General features: G+C 46.7%; 1 protein-coding gene across 1 annotated transcript in view; it reads right to left on the bottom strand.

Moving 5' to 3' along the window:
- The window catches only part of AK7 (adenylate kinase 7), a 76,052-nt gene extending 52,733 nt beyond the window's left edge, over positions 1-23,319 (bottom strand). The window contains exons 1-6 of the mRNA XM_019461900.2: positions 23,265-23,319; positions 21,032-21,048; positions 19,700-19,891; positions 16,905-17,084; positions 10,091-10,199; positions 3,436-3,530 (exon numbers count right to left, since the gene is read on the bottom strand). Coding sequence (XP_019317445.2) covers positions 3,436-3,530; positions 10,091-10,199; positions 16,905-17,084; positions 19,700-19,891; positions 21,032-21,048; positions 23,265-23,319 — 648 coding nt within the window. The remainder of the gene's footprint in view (positions 1-3,435; positions 3,531-10,090; positions 10,200-16,904; positions 17,085-19,699; positions 19,892-21,031; positions 21,049-23,264) is intronic.
- Positions 23,320-24,908: the final 1,589 nt, after the last annotated feature.

Below are 24,908 nucleotides of genomic sequence, written 5' to 3'. Positions count from 1 at the left end.
GGTTTTAGCCTAAGGGATTTAGAGAAGGGACGCACATGTCTTCAGGCCTGGCTTGCAAAGGTTCCCCCAAGCATGATCTTTTGTGACTTCTCCCCAGGGTGGCTCCCTGGCTTGATATAGATTTGCATTATGACTCTAGAGGCCGTTCTGGGAGATGGTCAAGCCATCCAATGGAAGGAGTCTGGGTCTCAAATCAGAGTTGGGAGGACACGTACTCATTCATCTGGGACACTTGTCATATGTTCTATATGAATAAGAGAGAAACTTTCCCTGGGGCACCTGGGTGGCTCAGTGGGTTAAGCACATCTGACTCTTAACTTTGCCTCAGGTCATGGGATCGAGCTGAGTCGGGCTCCACACTGACAACGCAGAGCCTGCTTGGGATTCTCTGCCTCCCTCTCTCTCTGCCCCTCCCCAACTCATGCTGTCTCTGTCTCTCTCAAAATAGATAAATTTTAAAAAATTGTAACGTAAACGTCAGCGGAGAGAGGACCCCTGTCTTCCAGTTTTGGTGGGCAGGTAGGAGCCTCACTTTGCTGGAAGCCTTGCTCTAAGCTCCGAAACTACCTCCTGTCATAAAGCTACGAAAGGTTTGTTTTTCCTCTGGATAAAGCCAATTAGCTAACACAGATGGCCACCCAAATTACTAGGTGACTCTGAGACAAACTATTTGTGACAGATGGTGATGTCAAGGCCTCTCACTCAAGAGCTAATTGTTGTTGACCAGGAAACATGTATGCAATGGATTGTATCTGCTTGACTCTAGAAAAAGGTGAGATTTCCTTCTACGTTTGCAACCTCTTAGCGGATCGCCTACGCCAAGCATGACCTTCCATTTTAATGCTTGTTCCATAATAAAGCTATTTCTTTTCTCTCCTGCCTTGTGGAGGGATTTGCTGGGCTGGGTGAAGATTTTGCTTTTAATTATTAAAATTATTTATTTTTTTCTGAACCATTTGAGAGCAGATTGCATACACCGCACCCCTTTTCTCTTTACTTTTCAGTGTGTATCTCCTAAGAACATTCTCCTATGAAACCGGAGTGCAGTGACAAAATTCAGGAAATTTCATACTGATAGGATAATTTTATCCAATCTACAGTCCATGCCCCAACTTTGTCAACCGTCCCAGTAATGTTCTTTATAGCACTTTTCCTCTGGTACAGACTCCAATCCAGGATCACGTTTGGCCCTGAGCCGCCATGTCTCAATCGTCTTTATTTGGAACAGTGTTTCAATTTTCCCTCTCATTGCCATCTTTAAAGAATATAGGCCAGTTATTGAATAGAACACCCTTCGATTGGGGTCTGTGTGATGATTCAGATTCCTACATAGCGAAACTGGTTTCCTCTCCACCCCCATCTACCTCTTCATCCACTGGATGATTTCGAAGGAAATCTCACACATAGCATCATTTCATCCATAAATGCCTCAGTCACTTCATTGCAATTGAATTTATTCATTTTATTTTCATATTTAGCGTTACTAGGTCCTGTTTAAGAGACTCCCTGTGTAGATTCTATTAATATTTCTCAAAAAATGAGATCCATCTGGAACTGAGCTTTTGTATGGTGCAAGGTAGACAATTTTGGGGGGTGATGGAGATGTCCTCTATCTTGGTTGCTGTGGTGGTTACACAACCATATGCATTTGTCAAAACTCACAGAACTGTGCGAGGAAGAGGGTGATGGGTACCCTATGTACCTTATACCTTAATTAGCCTCACGTCAGTCCATCATGAGCTGTTTACGGACACATAAGTTAGAGCCATAATGGGAGGATGGGGACGTGCCACAGGGCATAGGAACTAACGCAGCAGCCATTTCCCCCTATTTTCTTTGGAGGACCCATCTCTTCTCCGCTCTCAGCCCCTGTAGTTTGGGGGCCAGTCACCCCCACACCTCTAGAAGTGAGTATAGAACCCCAGGCCTGCCCACCCCGAGTTCTGTGTTCCCCTGGCCACTGTGGCCGGCTCAGGTTGAGGCTCAAGACCTGGGATGAGACAAAACGGAAGTGGAAAAGAAAATTGAAGCTCCAGGGGACGTAAGCCTGGGAGCTGCTGGGGCCCAACGGGAGGGGAGCTTACGTGAGAGCAAAGCCTACTCAGGACCAAAGAAGCCACGGAAGAGAGAAAGAGCATAGCGAGGTCTGAAGACATTGTGTTTAAGCCTCCAGTGCCAGCTGTGCCTGAAGTCCACCATTGGACTTACCAGCTATGAGTCAATACATTCCCGTTTTGCTTAAGTCAGTACGAGCGGTTTCTCACTCATTGAGCACGGTCAACCAGTCGACTGCAGCCAGTCGACTGACCAATAATTGTGTTGTAGCAGACCCTTCGCTGGACATGCTGAGGGAAAGAACCACGACAGGGTCCAACGACTGGCTTGGCCCTTGAGGTGGGGGCCACCAAATGGAGTGAGTGAGCGAACTTTACTTTTCAGGAAAGGACTGAAACCCTCAGGGCCCTACGACAAGCATGTCCTGCTTCACCAAGGGAGAGACAGTTAAACAAACAAATGGCCTTTGAGGCGACGTGTGATAAATCCCTAAATATCTCCTTGTTATAGGTAATGTATCCCACTGATTCTAACGTGTGCATTTCCCCCTGACATCTCTGACATTAGAGTGCGCCTCGGGATCAACGGCTGATTACAGCCGTTCTCAGCCAGGAACATTGACTCTGTCCTTGCTGGTGCCTGAGGGTGACCTTGAGCACAGCTGTTCATACTAGCATCCTTCCAGATGGAATTAGGTACCGCATGTGATCATTTAATTGCCTTCCTAAATGTCTCTTTAAAAGATCACGTCGTGATTCGGCGCTGAAACTAAAAGGCAGTTCATGGCACAAAGGCACTGGGGCAGAGCCGCGAATGTAAACCTGGTATCTGTAAAGAAGACAAGCAGCCCCTGGGAGAGTGGCTGTGGCTTCACATTTTCTTGCGAAGTAAGAACTATGGGCTTCACAGAAAAGGAAATAAATGCCGCGAGGCAGGGTTCATACTGAGTTACCGTGCGGACAAAGAAGGGAGGCGTGAGTCAGACGTCTGGACTCCGAATATGAACAAGTTGGGGGTTGTTATCACAACAGCATGTTGCTTATATTCCCCTTTCCGTCGCAAGAAGGTATGGGGCAGAAACACAGGTCTAAGTCTGAAAGAGCTTCTTCAAACAAGAAGTGTAAGCGATACGTAAGCATGGTTATGGTTGAGTGTCATTTGTAGAGTTTCCTTTTCCTTTCTCAGGGGCACATAGCACAACGAGGCCCCTTAGAATTCAGCGTGCCTGGGGTCCGTGATTTCCGTTGAACGCTTATTCCGGGATGGGCTTCAGGAGTGTGTAAGAAGACACAGTGCCCTAGAGAAAGTTCTCTCCACACACACATCAGGGCGTCTCAAGGGTGGGATGTCGCAGAAAGGAAAAGCTAGTGCTCTACTTACGGGGTCCAGGAGTTTGGAGCGTGCCCAGGTCATCACCGTGGATACCAAAATAAATAGCTTTCGCTTCTCGAAGTGGCTGACTTCTTCATTCAGTGCTGTGGGGCCAAAGGGCAGGACAGTTATTCAGATCCACAAAGACCTGGTTTTCCAAATCATGTGTGGGACTTGAGATTACTCCTTTTTTCAGGGAGCACGTTAAGACAAGTGCCACCTCTCTGCTCCACTGGCCTGTCCCCCCCTCCGCCCCCACATGTCCCTAGCATGTTCTTGGCATTCTCCCTCCAGCCACCTGACCTCTTCTGAGCCCAGCTTACAACCTGAACCCCCGTTCCTGTCTCCTGGCCTCTAGCAACGTGCTTTCACTTTCATGGAGTGCCAGTGGTAGTAAGGATCATAGCTGGTTCGATTGGAACAGTTCACGAGCTTTACCGAATCCTTACCATTACGAGATAGGTATTACTATCAACTCTGTCTTACAGATGGGGGAACAGAGGTGCGGTTTGCCCAGAGTCATGGAAGAGGGCTGGGCGGGGTCCGATCCAAGCAGCCTGCTTGCAAGGCCTGTGCTCTCCCCACTAGGTCCCAGAGCCAGCCAGCTGCGTGGAGAACGGAGCAGGAAGCCCCATCAAGGTTAGGTCTGAGGGCTGCGAGGGCCCCCAGTCAAAAGGCAAGGCCCCCTTCTGATCACACACAAAGCATTCCTGTGTAGCTTGCGCCCTTGTGGAAGGAAGCAATTTGGGGTGTGCCCACCCTTCCCACTCTACCTGGCCGGGGGAGGGCGGCCCATGCAGCAGGTGCTGTGGGCCATGGCTGGAGGGCCTTTGGTTCAGCAGGACTAGCTGAGTGGGAACGCTCTGTAGGAATCCGAATTTAGAACAGTGGTGGGTGGAAAGGTAAACATTTGATTTCTGAAGGCTTTGTCCCTCCCCAGGGGGCTCTCTGCACATTTAAGCATTGAACCTCTTAAATACTTTGAGCATGGGATGCTGCTAAAATATTTTTCGTGAAGTAGAATTTTCCAGAAGGAAAGAAATCTGCTAAAGGGAGGTCTCGTTACACTGTCAGAGGATCTAAGTGACACGGTTGTCATGGTACATTTTTAGTCTCATGAGCTGATTCCCTAAAGAAGCAAAACAATAAAGTGCTGATATCCTGAATCTAATAAACGTTCGGATTCTGAGCCCGAGGTGAGACAACGTTACAGAATTAAGTAGGAGAACACTGTGTCCACATATTAATCCCTGACTCAAGTGTTCACTTTAGTTTCCATTTTTATTCTATTAACAAAAATTGCCGCTTCAATTTAATTTTGCCCTTTTACCCTTTCTGTCCTCCTGTGCTTTCGGCTGGCCTATTTTGTGACTCCCTGGCACACTTAGACATCCTCGAAGTGGGTTAGCCTTTCATTTATGATTATTTTAATGGGTCTAAAATAATCTGCTTTTTCACTGGTGAACAAGCACATTTTATTCCGCCCCCCCCGCCCCCGCTTTTTTTTAAGTAGGCTGCACTCCCAGTGTGGGGCTTGAACTCATGACTCTGAGATCAAGAGTTCGATGCTCTGGGTGACTGAACCACCCAGGCGCCCCCACTTTACCCTTATATGCAAATGTTTTCTCTCATTTCTAATACTTTATTCCCTTTTCCTGTGTCATTTTGCCTTCCCCTGAAAGGCAAGGTAGGAGAATCTTTTTATATTGAGACATTTTAAAATTACTTAATAAAACATTATTAGGAAGTAATATATATTCATTGCAAACACACGCAAAACTAACAAACATACAAAAAAAAAAAAAAAAAAAAACCCAAGTGGAAAACAGGTCCCAAATCTACGAATATGCACATCAGGTAAAATGACAAAATTCTCAAAGCCCCACTGACCCCATCCCCCCCAGGTGACGTTGATGGCAGACTGGAGGCCTCTGACTGTCCTTTCTTGCAGACATGAACACTCTGTATCTCAGAAGCCTGGCAGCACAGCTAAAACCTTTCCAGAAAACAGAGAAGTAACATTTTCTTAATTATTTAAATCTCTTGGGGCGCCTGGTAGCTCGGTCGGTTAAGCATCCAACTTCGGCTCAGGTCATGATCTCACAGTTGGTGAGTTCGAGCCCATGTCAGGCTCTGTGCTGACAGCTCAGAGCCTGGAGTCTGCTTCCTATTCTGTGTCTCCCTCTCTCTCTGCCCCTCCCCCACTCATGCTCTGTCTCTGTCTCAGAAATAAATAAACATTGTTAAAATGTCAATACTACCCAAAGCAATCTACACATTCAATGCAATACCAGTCAAAATTGCACCAGCATTGTTCTCAAAGCTAGAACAAACAATCTTAAAATTTGTATGGAACTACAAAAGACCCCCGAATAGCAAAGTAATACTGAAGAAGAAAAAGCGGGAGGCATCACAATCCTGGACTTTAGCCTCTACTGCAAACCTGTAATCATCAAGACAGTATGGTATTGGCACAAAAACAGACACAGACCAATGGAATAGAGTAGAGACTCCAGAATTGGACCCCCAAATTTGGCCAACTAATCTTTGACAAAGCAGGAAAGAATATCCAATGGAAAAAAGACAGTCTCTTTTTTTTTTTTTTTACTTTTTTTTTTTTTAACGTTTATTTATTTTAGACACAGAGAGAGACAGAGCATGAATGGGGGAGGGTCAGAGAGAGGGAGACACAGAATCTGAAACAGGCTCCAGGCTCCGAGCTGTCAGCACAGAGCCCGACGCGGGGCTCGAACTCACGGGCTGTGAGATCATGGCCGAAGTCGGCCGCTTAACCGACTGAGCCACCCAGGCGCCCCAAAGACAGTCTCTTTAACAAATGGTGCTGGGAGAACTGGACAGCAATATGCAGAAGAATGAAACTAGACCACTTTCTTACACCATTCACAAAAATAAACTCAAATGGATAAAGGACTTGAATGTTAGACAGGAAGCCATCAAAACCCTCAAGGAGAAAGCAGGAAAAAAAACCTCTCTGACCTCAGCCGCAGCAATTTCTTACTTGACACATCTCCAAAGGCAAGGGAATTAAAAGCAAAAATGAACTATTGGGACCTCATGAAGATAAAAAGCTTCTGCACCACAAAGGACACAATCAACAAAACTAAAAGGCAACCAACGGAATGGGAAAAGATATTTGCAAGTGACATAGCGGATAAAGGACTAGTATCTAAAATCTATATAAAGAACTCACCAAACTCCACACCCAAAAAACAAATAATCCAGTGAAGAAATGGGCAGAAGACACGAATAGACACTTTTCCAAAGAAGACATCCAGATGGCCAACAGACATGAAAAGATGCTCAACATTATTCATCATCGGGGAAATAGAAATCAAAACTACACTGAGATACCACCTCACGCCAGTCAGAGTGGCTAAAATGAACAACTCAGGAGACTATAGATGCTGGCGAGGATGTGGAGAAACTGGAACCCTCTTGCACTGTTGGTGGGAATGCAAACTGGTGCAGCCGGTCTGGAAAATAGTGTGGAGGTTCCACAAAAAATTAAAAATAGATCTACCCTATGACCCAGCAATAGCACTGCTAGGAATTTACCGGAGGGATACAGGCAGGAGTGCTGATGCATAGGGGCACTTGGACCCCAATGTTTATAGCAGCACTTTCAACAATAGCCAAATTATGGAAAGAGCCTAAATGTCCATCAACTGATGAATGGATAAAGAAGATGTGGTTTATATATACCATGGAATACTACTTGGCAATGAGCAAGCATGAAATCTTGCCATTTGCAACAACTTGGATGGAACTGGAGGGTATTATGCTAAGTGAAATAAGTCAAGAAAGACAGATACCATATGTTTTCACTCATATGTGGAACTTGAGAAACTTAACAGAAGACCATGGGGGAGGGGAAAGAAAAAAAAAAGAGGGAGAGAGCCAAACCATAAGAGACTCTTAAAAACTGAGAATAAACTGAGGGTTGATGGGGGGTGGGAGGGAGGGGAAAGTGGGTGATGGGCAATGAGGAGGGCACCTGTTGGGATGAGCACTGGGTGTTGTATGGAAACCAGTTTGACAATAAATTATATTTAAAATAAACAAACGAACGTACATTAAATCTCTTTATGAGAATGAAGGAGGAAGCAATAACACACATTCTACATTTTAAAGCTCATGGAAGGAGATACAGTGTCCACGTTTGAGAAATGATTATGGTCTCTTGAGGAACAGGGTGTGGGGGGTCCTATGAGGAGCTAAAACCCATCTGTCACAGCTGGAGGGCAGTGGTTAACGTCTAAAATTCATAATCAGAGGACATCAATGCTGGTATTTTTATGTATGAAAAAAAGCATCAGTGGGTTAAACGAGGTTTCTCTTGGGGTATAGGGATAGAGTTGAAAGGGTATTCAGGGCATCATAACTTTTTATTCTAAGCCCTACTGTGCTTCTTAATTTTCCAAACATGTTCAGGTTTGTTTTAGTTTTTTAATGTCTGTTTATTTTTGGGAGATTGAGAGAGAGAGAGAGAGAGAGAGAGAGAGAGCAGGCGAGAGGCAGAGGGAAACAGAGACACAGAATCCAAAGCAGGCTCCAGGCTCTGAGCTGTCAGCACTGAACCTGACACGGGCTTGAACTCACGAACGGTGAGATCATGACCTGAGCCAAAGTCAGACGCTTAACCAACTGAGCCACCCAAACGCCCCCAAACATGTCCAGGTTTCATTTCAGAAAAAAAAAAAAATTAATTACAAGAATACATTACATAGAAAAATCAATTCTCAAAGCCTGACCCAAAATAAGGATGCATTACGTTAGCTCTAATTATGATTTTTAAGTGGTGCAATTATTTCAGAAGGCACGGTTATACATCATCTGTAAATGTTTGCAAAGGGACAAAATGCAGAAAGTAGGCTTTCAAAGAATCTGTTTCAAAAGATGACACAATGGTCCTGGTTTTGATTTGTTCCCTACTGGATGAAATGTAGGCACAGTTAAAACAGAGAAATCAAACGCTCTAAGCTCCTGAGGAATCTCACACATCCGCAGACGGTACTTCTGAGTATGATGCGGTCATTCGCGAGGCTCCGTCCCATTTCTTTTCATTTAAGCCAAAATGTCACTTTGCTGTTCATCTTATTCGAGGGTTGGCAACGTAGCGCCTGTGTTTATAAATGAAGTTTTATTGGAACCTAAGAAATAACTCCTCTCCTCTTAAAGTCACATCCCCCTTGTGATACCTGTCTGATAAATATGCCATTCTCTGTCCTGCATCAGAGTTCCTCACGTGTGCCTTAGCTCTCCTGTGGGGCTACAGGGGCCTTGAGGGTATAATCTTTTTCTTATTTGTCTTTGTATCTCCCCAGTATCTTCGACCGCACCTCCTTAAGCAGTGCCTGTAGAATGAATACACGTTGAATTTTGAAAGTTATTTCCTTTAATGATTAAAAATGTTCTATCCTTGGGGTGCCTGGGTGGCCCGGTTGGTGAAGCGTCTGACTTCGGCTCAGGTCACGATCTCATGGCTCCTGGGTTCGAGCCCCGCATCGGGCTCTGTACGGACAGCATGGAGCCTGCTTGGGATTCCCTCTCTCTCTCTGTCTCTCTCTCTGTCCTGCCCCTGATTGTGCTCTCTCTCTCTCTCTCTCTCAAAAAATAAACATTTAAAAAAAATGTTCTATCCTTTGGAAGCACCCATTGCTTATTTTATATATTTATTTATTTTTTTTAATAAAAGCTGCTTTTCAAGTTTGTTTATTTAAGGTGAGGGGACAGAGAGAGGAGAGAGAGAATCCCAAGCAGGCTCCACACTGTCAGCACACAGCCCAACGTGGGGGCTCGAACTCACGAACTGTGTGATCATGACCTGAGCCGAAGTCAAGAGTGGGATGCCTAACCAAATGAGCCCCTCAGGCGCCCCACCCATTGTTTAATCAACCAAGGGGGCCATGAGGTCTCAGCTGACTCTAAGGCCATAGTAGTCCACATGAACAAATCAAAACCTAAGTCTGTTACGGGCTGCAAGTTTCGGAAACCAACACCTAAGGACAACCAGGCACAGTCAACTAGCCTCTTCCAGGTAAGCCAGCTGAGTACACTATAGCCAATCAAATAACTTCCTCACTTTGCTCTGCCTTTGCTCTGTAAGTCTTTCCCCTGGCCCCTGTTGGTGAAGCTCTCCAAGCCACTTCCGGCACGGCGTGCTCTCGTGAATCGAGTTTTGCTCAAATAAATTCTTGAAGATTCTCATATGCCTCGGTTTATCTTTTAACACTATCCAAAGGCTGATGAATATTCATCAGCTTTTTTTTTTTATCAGAGAAAGAGAGAGAGAGAGAGAAAGAGAGAGAGAGAGAGAGAGAGAGAGAGCACGCACACACAAACGGGGGAGAGGGGCAGAGGGAGAGAGAGAGAATCTTAAGTAGGCTGCACGCTCAGAGCCCAACACGGGGCTCGATCCCACGACTCTGGGATCATGACCTGAGCCTAAATCAAAAGTTGAACGCTCGGCCGACTGAGCCACCCAGGCGCCCCTCATTAGCCTAATTTCATTTCATGTTTTAGGTAAGTCTCAGGTCAGTTTTCCCACAGTCCTAATTCGCCTCGTGTTCATTAGATGACTCTTGGGTTAAGTAAGTTGCACAAAAGCAGCATCCCTGGAGACGAAAGAAAGAAGTTCACTGACCAGAGACTGCCCAGATGGCCTCCTCTGCTTGCTGTGGGTTCTCGGTGATGTTATATATGATGATGTCACACTCCAGGAGGCGCATGAGAAGGTCCTCCCGAGAGATGTTCTGAAAAAGAGATGTGACAGTCATTTGTTGCAAGGCGCTAACCTTAATATTTAGCTGGAATGACAATTTCCAAATTAGATATACGGCAGATGAAGTGTCCTACAGGAAACATTTGCAGGGTTTCTATTTAAAACGAAATTTTGGCTCTCTTCTGTGTGTAGTTTCCAAGTAACAAATAAGTTTATGAAAATAGCTGGGAACAGATGATTAAAAAATTGCATAATGATTTTAGGTACTATTTCTGCAGGCTGTTTAAACCCCAATTCAGAAGGGAAGAATTAGAACATACTGGAAGAAAAATGTGTGAGGCATTTGAAACTAATGCAAACTCTATGCAAGATTACTTGAGCCATTATATATCCTGAATCGCTCAGAAGTGCTGATGAGTGATGAATGTGGATGGTTTCAGAACCCTCACGATGGCATTCATCCATTCTCTTCGTACATGCAAGGTGCCTTATTACAGTCGACAGTTGGGAATATTTCGAAAACACAGGAACTTTTAATGGGTGGAAATATAAAAGTGCTTACATTAGACAAAAGTAACTTCGGTGATCACTGTGTTTTAGGTAGCTGTTCCTTCCTGGCCACAAACTGAGTGGCTTAAACCACAGAAATTCATGTCCCACGGTCTGGAGGCCACAAGTCCAAGATCGAGGTGTCGGCAGGGCCGGTCCCTTCGGAAGGCTGTGACGGAGATTTAGGTCCGTGGCTCTCTCCTAGCTTCTGGTGCCTCTCAGGAAATCTCTGGGATTCCTTGGCTGGTTAATGCATCAACCACATCTCCGCCTTCCTCTTCCCAGGTGTTCTCCCTATATACGTGTCTGGGTCCAAGTTTTCCCTTTTGGTAAGGATGTCGGTCGTATTGGATGAGGGGTCCTTCCCAATGACCTCCTTTTAACTCAATTTCCTCTGTGAAGACCTATCTCCAAATAGGTCACGTTGTGAGCTTTCTGGGGTTAGGGCTTCAACAGATCTTTTTTCGGGGAGACACAGTTCAATCCATAATACATTCTGTTTCTTTTCTGGGCTGAATGGGCAGAAGGGAAGACACTCTGAAAATGCCGATCCAAACATCAGTTTTTAATTTTTCAATAGTGAGACGACACAGGACGACCCTGCTCTCCCAACGCACCTGAGACCGATCTAGATTCAGAAATGACGTGGGCAAGGAAGGAAGGAAGTCACTGGACAAATGGAAGGCATGTGCTCCAGATGCTGCCCGAGAGAAAGAAGAGAAAGCATCTATGATTCCAGCCCGTGACAGCATGTGAGAGCGGCGTCCAAAGAAACACGCACACGCATGTGAAATCATAGCTGGATTTCGGGTGAAACAGGCACGTTTCCAAGAGGACGGCCATCCTGATCAGACGTTGCGTGACCACATTTTGGCATTCATTTGTTTACCCATCCAACATTTGGGGGCCTTTTGTTTGACCCCGAGGATAGAGGCAAAATGAATAATGTCTGGTTGTTTACACTAAGGAGCATTGTGTGTGTGTGTGTGTGTGTGTGTGTGTGTGTGTGTGTTTTGTTGGGAAAACTTATAGCAAATTAGCAAATTTTGTTTGTTTTGTTGGGAAAACTTATAGCAAATTATAGTCTAATGCAGACAAGGACATATCTAAGGATATAAGAAGCCTTTGAACAAATTAGAAAAAGGCAATCTGCTCTTTGTGGGGAAATTATAAGGCGGCACCTACTCTGGGGCACTCTCAACCCAGCAGAACACAGCTCCTACTCATGTCCTTAGGCAGGCGCCCTTGCACAGTGTGCAACCTGCCCAGCCTTACATGGCAGCCCCCAATATAGAAAGGGCTATCATAGAGGTACATCTGAGGTTTGATAGACCAGGAGGAATATGTGATTAAGGCTCCTGGGAGTTGACATTCGAGTCGGATTGAAGAGTGAATATGAGCTCATTCAGCAGAGCCTGGAATAGTGGATGGTTTGCTGAGCCAGGCAGAGGCACCTTCCACAAACTAGACCAGCCTAATGTTTTCCATCCTCTGCTCTCTCTCACCTTTCATGCCACCCTTGCCTCTTCTCCTTGGTTCCCTGCAACCCATGCTCTAGCTATGCTGATGTTTTTCCTATTCTAAAGCATACCACGCACTTCCCCATGTGTTCCCGCCTTGTGTGACATTTCCTTGCCCCCTTATCTGCCTGGCAGTCTCTACTCAGCCCTAGAGGCCGGGCCTCAGTCCCAGCTTCTCCCAGTAGCGGACCATCCTCCATCCCGGATGGAGGCTCCGGGATCTCCAGACCAGAGGAGCTGAGGGGGCCGGGGGGGAGGGGGGGCTGATCTGTGTGGTAGGCAGGGTGTGCAGCTACATCTGCCTGGCTCCGTACCTAAGACCGAGCGCTCATCAACTGCCCTTTTCAGATGCTGCTGTGTCCACACCTCTGCGGTCGTGCCCACTGCACTGCCGTGGGGCTGCGTGTTTGTGTGCGAGTCCCTGCGAGGTGTGAGCTCCACGCGCCTCTGTGGATCCTTAGGACGCTCGAGACACGTTCACGGATCCGAACTCCAGTGTAAATGGTGGGCGCTGGTAAAGATCTGAACTAACGCAAATGGCCACGCTAAGGGGAAGGGGGCACCTCGTGGAGAGGCTGTAAGGCGCCCAGGTGAGGACCTCGTGACCAAGAGGGGGCGCCACGAGCCCACAGCTGCGGTAGCGGGGGGTGCGTGAGGACACAAACGTCCATTTCCTGTTCCCCTTTCCCGACAGAACCCCAATTTTGTTCAGGTGCTCCCCTCTCAGCCTGGGATCTGAACTCCACTCCCTAGCTTCAGGGCTGGGCTTTATTGATCTCAGGGTACAGTGATCCGTTCAGGAATGGGCATGTGACTCACTTCCACACCGTGAGATTCAAGGAGACGCCTGCAGGGGACCGCGGGATTGTTCATCCTCCTTTCTCTGAGCACTTCCGGAAGTTCCCTTCACCGCGGTGTTGCTGTGTGTGAACGTGAGGCCCTGGACCGTTGCCGCCTTGCTCCCAGCCCAAGAGTGACATCACCCTTAAAGGAAGGGAGAGGCCAGGAAGGGGCAGAAAAAGGAGCTGCAGCCCCTGGATCACGCCAGCCCTGAAGCCGCATCTTCCCTGAGACGACCAGCCACATAAACTGAAGAATTTCCTTCTTTACTAAGCCAGTTTGCCTTGCCTTTTCCCCCTATGACTTGCAGCCCCAAACAGCCCAAACAGATCTAGGTCCTTAATCAAAATTAGGAGGCTGAAAGGCAGAGTGGTTTTGTAGAGGAGGGAAATAAATTTCATTTGGGGGCCCATTGAACTAGAAGTGCCAGCAGGACATCTGGGGGAGTGCACCGGGGGGCAGTTGGATTTGCTGGTCAACAGGGCTGGAGACAGATTTGAAAGGCATTGGCCCGTATGGGGGAGCTGGAGCCATAGGACCAGAGAAGCTTGAGGAGGGACATCCGTTATGAGAAAGGAGGGAGTTCTGGGGAAAAGCGCGTTTAAAGGGCAGAACGAGGAAAAGGAGCCAGTGAAACAAGGAGTGCTCAGATGCACGAGGGAAGTCAGGGGGTAAAGACCGCAGAAGAGGGAAGGAGACTTTCTCCTGGGAAGCCAGGTAAGATAGGACTCTGGGAATTAGGCCAGCCGGGAATTAGACCAGTGACACGGGTCAGGGTATTTCCTGTGGCTGGACCCTCGCTGAGGGGGCAGGGGACAGGGGCGGAGAAAGAGGCTGGTAGCCACCAGGAAGGCCGAATGAAGTTCAAAAGATGTGCGCACTGAACACATGTATAGGCAGAAAGAAAGAAGCCAGTGGTGACTGAAGACCCAGGAGAGGGTGAAAGGGGGTAAGTGGTGGAGAAAGTTCCCTAAGATGGCAGGTTGGGGGGAGAGGACTCTTTCATTCATTTCACAAGTGTTTATCGAGGGCTGCTTTCAGCCAGTTAATGTGCTACGTGCCAAAGATGCACGGATAAACAGGGCAACAAGTGAGGCTCGGTCTATTCTTTTTTTTTTTTTTAATTTTTTTTTTTTCAATGTTTTTTTTATTTATTTTTGGGACAGAGAGAGACAGAGCATGAACGGGGGAGGGGCAGAGAGAGAGGGAGACACAGAATCGGAAACAGGCTCCAGGCTCCGAGCCATCAGCCCAGAGCCTGACGCGGGGCTCGAACTCACGGACCGCGAGATCGTGACCTGGCTGAAGTCGGACGCTTAACCGACTGCGCCACCCAGGCGCCCCTGCTCGGTCTATTCTTAAGGCTAACCATCTGGGGCAGTGTGACCCACAACAGACAGATAGTAACAATGGAGTGGGAAAAGTGGGATGATGTAGGCAGGTGAAGATGCTGTGGGAGTCCAAGAAAAGAGCTCAGATTCCAAACTGGGAGTGGGGAAGAAGTGGGAATCACCGAGGGCTTCCTGGAGGAGATGACATCCTGAGTTAAGTCTTGCGGAACGAACAGGGCTGGGTGGGGTTGGCAGAGGAAAGTCTGTTCCAGGGTACGGCGTGTGCAGAGCTGTATGGCAGGGTCTGAAGAGCGGCAGGCAGGCCGATGAGAGGCAGACACCCCTACTGGAGGCATTCAAATGTCTCAGGTTGTGTGCGTAGAGTTTGTCATGCGGGGGCAGTGAAACTGCTAGAGAAACGTGAAGACGGTCGGAAATTAAGTTGGACACACTGGTGGTTCAGCAAGGCTTGACTCGAAAGGGAACAGATGCTTCTCCTCTTTGTTCTTGAAGCCCCCCTCTCCTCTTCACTTGTTTCTCTGTAGAATCCTTTGCTCCAGGAACACGGTATGGATTCTGACATCCCACTGACCTCAATGTACACTTAGTAACCAGACTTGGATGGCAGGTGCCAGCCCTGAGACCGCCTTGAAGGGCGGGTCTGCAGTTTGCTGCTGTTGTTGTTTTCAAGTTTTTGTTTAAATGCCGGTTACGTAACGTACAGTGTAATATTAGTTTCAGACGTAGAATTTAGTGGTTCGTCACTTACATACAACATCTGTCGATCAACACGGCAAGCGTCCTCCTTAATGCCCATCACCCAGTTAGCCCACGCACCCCCACTGCACCCCTCCGGGAACTGTTTGTTCTCGATAGTTAAGAGTCTGTTTCCTGGTTTACTTCTCTCTCTCTCTCTCTCTCTCTCTCTCTCTCTCTCTCTCTCTCTCTCTTTCCTTCCTATATTCATCTGTTTTATTTATTTTAAGAAAATTATTTATTTTTGGGAGAGTGCAAGCGGGGGGAGGAGCAGAGAGAGGGGGACAGAGAATCTGAAGCAGGCTCTGTGCTGACAGGCTGACAGGAGCTAGTCTGATGTGGGGCTCGAACTCCTGAACTGCGAGATTATGACCTGAGCCAAAGTCGGACGCTCAACCGACTGAGCCCCCCAGGTGCCCCTCATCTGTTTTCATATGAGTGACATCATACGGTATTTGTCTTTCTCTGACTTATTTCACTTAGCATAAAAATCTCTAGCTCCATCCACGTCGTTGCAAATGGCAAGATTTCATTCTTTCTAATGGCCGAGTAATATTCCATTATATATATATATATATATATATATATATATATATATATATATATATACACACACACACACACACACACACACACACACACCACATCTTCTTATCTGTTCATCAGTCAGTGGACTTTGGGCTCTATCCATAATTTGGCTATTGTTGATGAAGCTGCTATAAACATCAGGATCCTTTGAATCAGTAGTTTTATATCCTGTGGGTAAAAACCTAGTAGTGCAATTGCTGGCTTGTAGGGTGGTTCTATTTTTAACTTTTTTTTTAAGGTTATTTATTTATTTTTGAGAGAGAGAGAGAGAGAGGAGGAGGGGCAGAGAGAGAGGGAGAGAGAGAATCCGAGCAGCCTCCGTGCTACCAGCATTTCCACCAGCAGTGTAAGAGGGCTCCCCTTTCTCCACATCCTCGCCAACCCGTTGTTTCCCGTGTTGTTGATTTGATTTGATTTCTTTCCCCTGTGTTGTTGATTTTAGCCATTCTGGCAGGTGTGAGGTGGTATCTCAATGTGATTTTGATTCGTATTTCCCTGATGATGAGTGATGTTGAGCATCTTTCCACGTGTCAGCCATCTGGATGTCTTGTTGGAAAAACGTCTGTTCGTGTCTCCTGCCCATTTCTTAACCGGAAGGGTCTGCAGTTTTGAAGGCATTAGCCCGCTGTAGCCTCCTTTGCCTGGCAAAGTAATAAAACTATCGTTCCTCTTTATCCCCACACTCCGTCTCCGTGTTATATTTTAGCTCCCGAGCACAGAGTTGGGTTCAACAACGGCCGCACAGTTTCTCAGTAAGACAGCAACATAATGATATGTTCTTTCCTAGTGGCTTATTACCAAAGGAGGTTTCTCCCTCCCAGAAAGCGCCCACCATAGTTGGGTAGTGAGGGGCAGCATGCATTTTGAACACAGGTTAGAAGATTCTATGAGTCTGCAAGTCCAGATTAGATCTATCCCTTCCAGGAGTATCTAATTCAAATTCTTTGCTCCAGGCACACATTCAAAGTGGAGACAATGGTTGTTCTCCGTCAGGGGAGAAAGACCTGCCTCCACCTGTCCCACACCTTCTTGCACCCCCATGTGTGCGGAAGAGAGAAGGAGAAGCAGAGAATAACAGCATATCGTGAAGGTGTTGGAGCGCAAGGTGACTCTGCCCTTGGTCAACTCTTAGCAAAAGCCACCTGGACTTACGCTGTATGTCTCCACGGCAAAGTTGGGCGGAACGCCTTCGAGCTTGGAAAGCGTACCCACGATCTGGAACGTGCCGTCCTTCAGTTTGGATGAGGCTTCCATGGCTGACTTACTTTCTTCTTCTTCCTCTTCTTCTGTGATTTCTTCAAGTGAAGCCCCGACTACACAGTTAGACAGGAACTGCAAGAAAACACAAACTTGCTAAGAAAATACTAAGGACAACTTAGAGAAAGGGTAGACAGTTGGAATGATTCTAAACACCGACCATCCTTGAGGGCTTGCTAGAGGTACCCCATGTGCATAGCCGATGCGTTTTACCCTGGTGGTTTGCTGAAACTAACAATGACCCCAGTAACACGGCCAAGTGGGTATTATGGCACTCTAATTTTAAAGTGTTTCTAAAATTTATTATTTATTTTTGAGAAAGAGAGAGTGCATGCAAGGGAGGGGCAGAGAGAGAGGGGGAATCTCAAGCAGGCTCCGCACTGTCAGTGCAGAGCCTGATGCAGGGCTTGACCTCCCCATCCTGGAGATCATGACCTGAGCCGAAATCAAGAGTCAGATGCCCAACCAACTGAGCCACCCGGGTGCCCCAATGGCACTCTCTTTTATAGATGAGGAAGCCAGGCCCAGAGAACTTAAAGAAGGTGTTAAGAATATTGCCCTGCTCTGGCAACGGGCAGAGCAGGGCTGCGGTCACCACGATGATCTTGTCTAATAGAAATGTAGCAGTGTAATGTGATCAACTCAGGTAAGTTAAATTGGCTAGTTGCCACATTAACAGCAGTAAAAAGAAACCAGTGTAACTAATTTAAATAGTGTTTTCTTTACCCAACAGATTCAAAATATTATCAGTTTAACATGTAATCAGTGGAAAAAAATTATTAATGAGATCTTTTATGTTCCTTTTTGTTCACACTAAGTCTTTGAAATTCGATGTGCATTTTACACTGACGATAGGCTAATCTCCATTTGGATTCGCCACATTGAAACGTTCAATAGCCACATGTGGCCAGTGGCTACCTTTACAAGTAATGAAATAGAATGAAGTTGGCGAAGTTTCGCTTTTTATTTTACAGAAGTTATCCTTGGGAGTGGCTTAAGAAATGTTAAAGAGTTTCATATATACACGTGTGTTTGTGTGTGTGTGTGTGTGTGTGTGTGTGTACACAAACGTATATGTATGTATATATAATATGTATGTATACTTTATAAGAATGGTTTTAATTTCCATATTAAACGTGTATGTAATCATGATATTATTACACCGTGGGAGGAAAAGCAAACCAAAACGAAACAAACAGGAAGTCCCACCTCATTTATTTTGATAAACGTCACTTTGAGTTAGTAATGCAAGATTAGCAGGTTCAACCTCTTACTGGAAGATAATTCTTCCAAGTATGTCATGTATATTTTCATTTCTCTCTCAAACATACATATTCCATTTTATTATCTCATTTCACAGATGAGGAAAGAGATGCCCAGCTGGAAGTAACTTGCCCAAGATTGCACGGGCAGGGAGGGGTACAGCTGGACCCTGGGATCTCAAGGCTGCACACATACCACGCCCACCACACTGCTCCGTCCCGGGGACAGAGAGGGGGCAGCAGGGGCTGTGGGGAGCGGGTGGCGTTGCCCAGCTGGGCCGGGAACCTGAAGACCAGAGACCTGGCCTCCATTTCTTTTATAGACTTCTTATTCCCACTCACATGGTGCTTGGTACAGAGAACAGCAATTACCTAAAAGGCCAGAACTAGAGGTCCAGGTGAATTAAGGAAGAACTGAAAATTCTGTTACTGATAAGCTTTTGCAAAAGATCTCTACAAATGGAAAGAAAAGAAAATTTGCTCTAAAAATATTATACTGTAAAAAAATAATCAGAGCTCAAAAGGGGGGTAAAGTAAAAAGCTAAATTCTCTTCCCTCCCACTCTCCTAATCTCAATCAGGTTCACCTCTCTTTGTACAATAATCCAGTAGCTTTCATTGGATTTGGAATATAAACCAAGAGCCTGACCTCCACCCCCTCCCTGCCCCCAGATGTGGGCCTTTGTGTTGGATTCTGCTTTAATTTATGCAACAAATATCAGTGGAGTGCTGAGCACGCCTGAGGCACCATTTAACTGCTGAACAGGCCCACCTTCTGACTTTCATGGGCCTTTTCCTCCCCCCCCCCCAAAAAATGAAAAATTGTATTTCATGACTGTATTGCCATAGAGACCCACAATCTTTGACTCTAACGTTTCATTTGGTTCCTTCTGATTTTAAAAGAAACATTTCTGGGGGCGCCTGGATGGCTCAGTCGGTTAAGGGTCCGACTTCAGCTCAGGTCATGATCTCACAGGTTGTGAGTTTGAGCCCCATGTCAGGCTCTGTGCTGACAGCTCGAAGCCTGGAGCCTGCTTCAGATTCTCTGTCTCCCTCTGTCTCTCACCCTCCCCTGCTCACACTCTCTCTGGCTTTCTCAAAAATAAATACAACATTTTAAAAAAGAAAGAAAGAAAACATTTTTGTCAGTCGCCAAGTCTCTCGGGCCCTGGGCTCCCTGCCTGCTGCCCTGCGGCCTGGTTCCCTGCACCCTCACCTCTCTGCCCTCGGACTCCCTCCTGCAAACACCTGGGCTTCCAGCTGGAGCTCTGCATGCAGACTGGTGCCCAGGACCAGGAACCCTCTCTTAAGGGGAGCCTCTGACAGCGCCCCGTGGCACAGACCCTCGCTGGGTTCGGGGGTTCGGGAGTCCGGGGCAGGGGACCGGGAGCTGGGGTCTGGGACTCCACTCTGACCCTCCGCTGCTCACCTTCCCGATGTTCCCGCTGCTGTATGAATCCAGCAGGTTTATAAACACCCTCTGGATCCGGATAACTTTCTCCATGGGTGCAGTAACTTCCTCTTCCTCACCCTTGGTGGCAGCCGCACGGGTAGCTAAGGAGAAAGCGTCCCTCTGGTTGCCAAGGAGTTGGGGCCAGAGCGAACTCTTCAGGGGCGTGGCCTAGGGCGCGGGGCGGAGCGTTCCTGGGGTGGGGGCGGGGCCGCCGGTTTCCCGCGCGGGGCGGGCTCTGCCGGGCCGTGGGGCCAGGGTGGTGTGCCCGCTCTGCTTGCGTCCGCGCCCTGTTCTCTCGTGCAGGGCGAGTTCTCTTCGAGGCCTCCTGAGGCCTTGACACAGGGGCCAAACGACCCCTGCTCCCTTTCCTCTCTTTGATTCCGAAACTGGAAACACCCCCCAGGGGTCACCTGACGCGGACCGCTGGAAATACTGCTGAATCCGCTGATCCAGGAAAGCTCACACACACGTTACCCTGTGGGATGGTCTGACCAGGACGTGACAATCCTGCAGCGCAAAGAGCAGCTGTGGCCATGGAGTTTCGTGTCCAGGACGCTGGAACGACAGCGCGTGTGGTCCTCACTGTCCAGTTGCTGCTTGATTCATGGGGCTCAGCTGGCTTTAGGGGCTGTTTGGTAGCAGTTCCGGGAGACCTGGGGGCTGGCAGGGGTGTCATCCACATTCCCAGCGAAAGGCTTTGACCTTTCCAAACGAGATTATACATGCAGGTGCCCAGCTAAACCTACAAATTAAAAGATGACATTCAGTTTGTCTTATCACAGGACCACAAATGACCTTGTGGACTATATATCCTGCCCTTGTCTTGGAGCAGTCTGATTCTATTGAAATGCTTTGTGTTCTACACAATAACTTGTTAAAGGTAGATATTTAACCCATGCAGCATTTTTTTTTTTTTTTATATATATACACACTGTATTTATTTAGAGAGAGAGCATGGGGGAGGGGCAGACAGGGGAGGGGCAGAGGGCGGGGGAGACGGAATCCGAGGCAGGCTCTGCACTGTCAACATGGAGCCAGTCTCCGGGGCTTGAACTCACCAATGGTGCGATCGTGACCCCAACAGAAATCAAGAGATGGCAGCTTAGCTGACTGAGCCACCCAGGCGCCGTGTGTGTGTGTGTGTGTGTGTGTGTGTGTGTGTGTGTGTGTGTGTATTTAATTGCCTCAAAAATGGATGTGACCCAGGAGCTTCATACAACTTGGAGGTTCTGGGCACTCAGCAGATTTGGCCTTGAATCCCAGCTCTGCAGCCATTTGTGGGAGATTGGGATAATGTTTTGACCTTACCTCAGCTGTTAAATTGGCTGTAAAACAGGAGTGAAATGACCAGCCTAACAGGGCTGTTAGGATTAAGTAAGATATAGACGACAGCATTTTCTGAAATGGTGTCCAAAGGTGAAATCGCCTTTTATTTTTCTGCAGGGCTAAGGTACAGGTCTGCAAATGGGAGCCTTTCATTTTTTTTTTCTTTCTCTTTTTCTTTCTTTCTTTCTCTCTTCTCTTTTTCTTGTCTCTACCCCCTTTTCTTTTTTATATACGTCTCACTAAAACTTGTTTTGATACAATTAACACCTTGAAATTTTGCACTCACTTTGGGAACAGCTTGCTCACAGCAACAGTTTTTTAAAAGTTATCAACAAGATGTAAAAATATTCATGCAAGACCAGTGCAAAACTTTATGGAGTAAATATTCTTCAGCATTCTTTCAAATGACTTTAGTCCAAATATTCTAGAATTCACTAGATGCCTCATTTCGATTTTAGTTTGTCCCTATTGATATGCAGCTAAGCAGGTGAGTATTTTGAAAGTGATTCAACTGGTCGTCTTACTATATAATAGCTCAGCTTTGTTTCATTCTTATCGTTTCTCCTCCTGCTAACTGGTAAGCGACCTGGTGCCATAGTTCCAAGTGGATGGTTTCCAGAGCATTTATTTTACAGCTGTCATGTTGGTAGGTGAGGGAAGGAGGGTCTATTGATTAATTCTATTATGTCAACAAGTAATGTCCCTTTCTTTGTCTGTTATTCTTTTTTAGAATCAGCTTTCATATATAGGCATACCTTGGAGAATTTTGGTTTCCAGACCACCACAATTGCAACAAAGCGAGTGAATTTCTTGGTTTCCCAGTGCATATGAAAGTTGTGTTTACCCTACAGTGTAGTTGATTAAGTGTGCTATAGGATTATGTCTAAAAAAAAAATCGATGTACCATAATTAAAAAATACTTTATTGCTAAAAAATGCTAACCATTATTTGAGTGCTCGGTGAGTTTTAATCTTTTTGTTGGTGCAGGGTCTTGCCTCAGTGTTGATGGCTGCTGGTTGGTTAATCAGTGTGGTGTTTGCTGAGGGTTGGGGTGGCTGGGGCAGTTTCTTAAAATAAGACAACAATGAATTGCACACCATTGATTGACCATTCCTTTCAGGAATCATTTCTCTAGCATGTGATGCTGTTTGGTAGTGTTTTACCCACAGTAGAACTTCTTTCAAAATTGGAGTGAATCCTCTCAACCTCTACTCCTGCTTTGTGAGCTAAATTTATGAGATATTCTAAACCTTGTCATTTCAACAATCTTCACCAGTAGGTTCCATCTTGAGAAACTCACTTTCTTAGCTCATCCATAAGAAGCAACTGCCCACCCGCTCAAGTTTTATTGTGAGATTGTAGCAAATCAGTCCCGTCTTCAGGCTGCCCTTCCAATTCTAACTCTCCTGCTGTTTCTATCACATCTGCAGTGACTTCCTCCACTGATGTCTTGAAACCCCCCACATCATCCATGAGGGCTGGAATGAACTTCTTCCAAACTCCATGTTGATATTTTGACCTCTTCCCGTAAATCATGAATGTTTTCATGGCATCTAGAATGGTGAATCCTTTTTAGGTTTTCAATTTACCTTGCCCAAATCCATCAGAGGAATTATGAGACAGCTACAGCTTTTCAAAATGTATTTCTTAAATAAGACTCGAAAGTCGAAATTACTCCTTGATCCGTGGGCTGTAGAACAGACCTGCCTGTTGTTAACAGGCCTGAAAGTAACATTCATCTCATTGCACGTCTTCACTGGGTATACATTGTCGATAAGCGGTAATATTTTGAAATGATTTTTTTTCCTGAACAGGTCTCAACAGGGGCTTAAAATATTTAGCAGATTATGTTGTAAACAGATGTGCCGTCACCCAGGCTTAGCTGTCCCATTTTATAGAGCACACAGTGGATTTAGTGTAATTCTCAAGGGCCCTGGGATTTGGGGAATGGTAAATGAGCATCGGCTTCCAATTAAAGTCACTGCTACATTAGCTCCTAACAAGTCAGCCTGTCCTTTGAAGCCAGGCATTGACTGTTCTCTAGCTATCACAGTCCTAGAAGGCATCTTCTTCCAGTAGAAGGCTGTTTCATTCACATGGAAAATGTTTAGTGTGGCCGCCTTCATTAGTTAGCTTAGCTGGATCTTCTAGATAGCTTGCTTTGAATTGGACTTTTATGATATGGAGACGTCTTTCCTTAAACCTCCTGACTAACCTCTGGCAGCTTTGAACTTCTCTTCTGCGGCTTGCTCACCTTTCCCACCCTTCATAGGATTGAAGAGTTAAGGCCTTGCTCTGGCTGAGGTTTCCTGGTATAAGGGAATGTGGTGGTTGGCTGATGATCTATCTAGACCACAACTTCCTCCACACGAGCAGTAAGGCTGTTTTGCTTTATCATTTGTGTGTTCACCGGAGGGCACTATTAGTTTCCTTCAAGAACTTTCCCTTTGCGTTCACATCTCAGCTAACTGGTGCAAGAGGCCTCACTTTTGGCCTACCTTGGCTTTCCATGTGTTCCTCGCTAAACATTTCTAGCTTTTGGTTTAAAATGAGAGATGTGCGGGACGTCTGGGTGGCTCAGTTGTGGAGTGTCCACCTTCGGCTCAGGTCATGATCTCGCGGTCCATGAGTTCGAGCCCCGCGTTGGGCTCCGTGCTGACAGCTCAAAGCCTGGAGCCTGTTTCAGATTCTGTGTCTCCCTCTCTCTCTGACCTTCCCCTGTTCATGCTCTGTCTCAAAAATGAATAAATGTTAAAAAAAAAAAAAATTTAAATGAGAGATGTGCAACTCTTCCTTTTACTTGCACACTTAAGAGGCCACCGTAGGGTTATTAACTGGCCTAATTTCAATATTGTGGCTCGGGGAATCGGGAGGTGCAAGGAGAGGGAGAGAGACGGGGGGGGGAACGGCCGGTCGCTGGAGCCATCAGAACACAGTTTATCAATAAGGTTCACCGTCCTGTATGGGTGTGGTTTGTGGCACCCGTAACAATGATAATAGTAACATCAAAGATCACTGATCACAGGTGACCACACAAATATACCTTTAATTTGTGGAAGTGTCCGCCCCGCCTCCCCCCTCCCCTGCATTATCTGTGAAGCGCAATAAAATAAGTAAGCCTGCAGCGACGGAGTTCAGGTGACGCCGTGTCACTGGATGGGGACAGTTGGTGGAGACGGAAGACGGGGTTCTGACCCCACGCGTGCTCACGGGTGGACTGCTGAGCAAGGCCCTCCCTCTGTCCACGTCTCGGCCAAGCCATCCCCAAAACAAAGGGGCCGAGGGCACAGTTCGGAGGTCCGCGTGGCACACGTCAGGATCTGTGTTTCACCCCGTTCCCCGGGACAAACAGCACATCCTGGGTGTTTGAACACCAGACACGGAAGAGCGCGGTGTGATGGAGGCGGCTAAGGACACCACTAGCGGCCGATTCACTGCTGACCTGGAGGAAAGGTGGGAGGAAGGCTGTCGTCCTAGGCAAGGGGTGGGCGGGCACTGTCCGGGCTTCGCAGTCAAGCTGCCTCTTCAAGGGTCCTGCGAGTGAGCACGATGCAGTGCAGCTTGGTGCTTTCGAGAGGAAAAGGTTCTTCGGCCGCTGAAGCACCATCCAGATCTCGCCGACTTATCGCCTAGAAGCTAATGAAGAAACTGTGAAAAAGTATGAAGACGACGACGAAAATTACCTATCTTATCACCTACTGATAGCTCGTGTTAACACTGCAGAACATTTTATTCTTCCCGTGAGTTGTTCGAAAACAGATCATAGTTTTAGATCTTTTTTTCACGTGGTATAATTTTTTCCCGTTGCCATTTTTTTTCATTATTTTTTGAAGTTCATTTTTGAGAGCGCATGAGCAGG

The sequence above is a fragment of the Panthera pardus genome, unplaced genomic scaffold (genome assembly GCF_024362965.1).
Source record: "Panthera pardus isolate Hobbes unplaced genomic scaffold, ASM2436296v1 HiC_scaffold_24, whole genome shotgun sequence".
In the NCBI taxonomy this organism is placed as follows: domain Eukaryota; kingdom Metazoa; phylum Chordata; class Mammalia; order Carnivora; family Felidae; genus Panthera; species Panthera pardus.
This window is presented reverse-complemented; position numbering and strand designations above follow the sequence as displayed.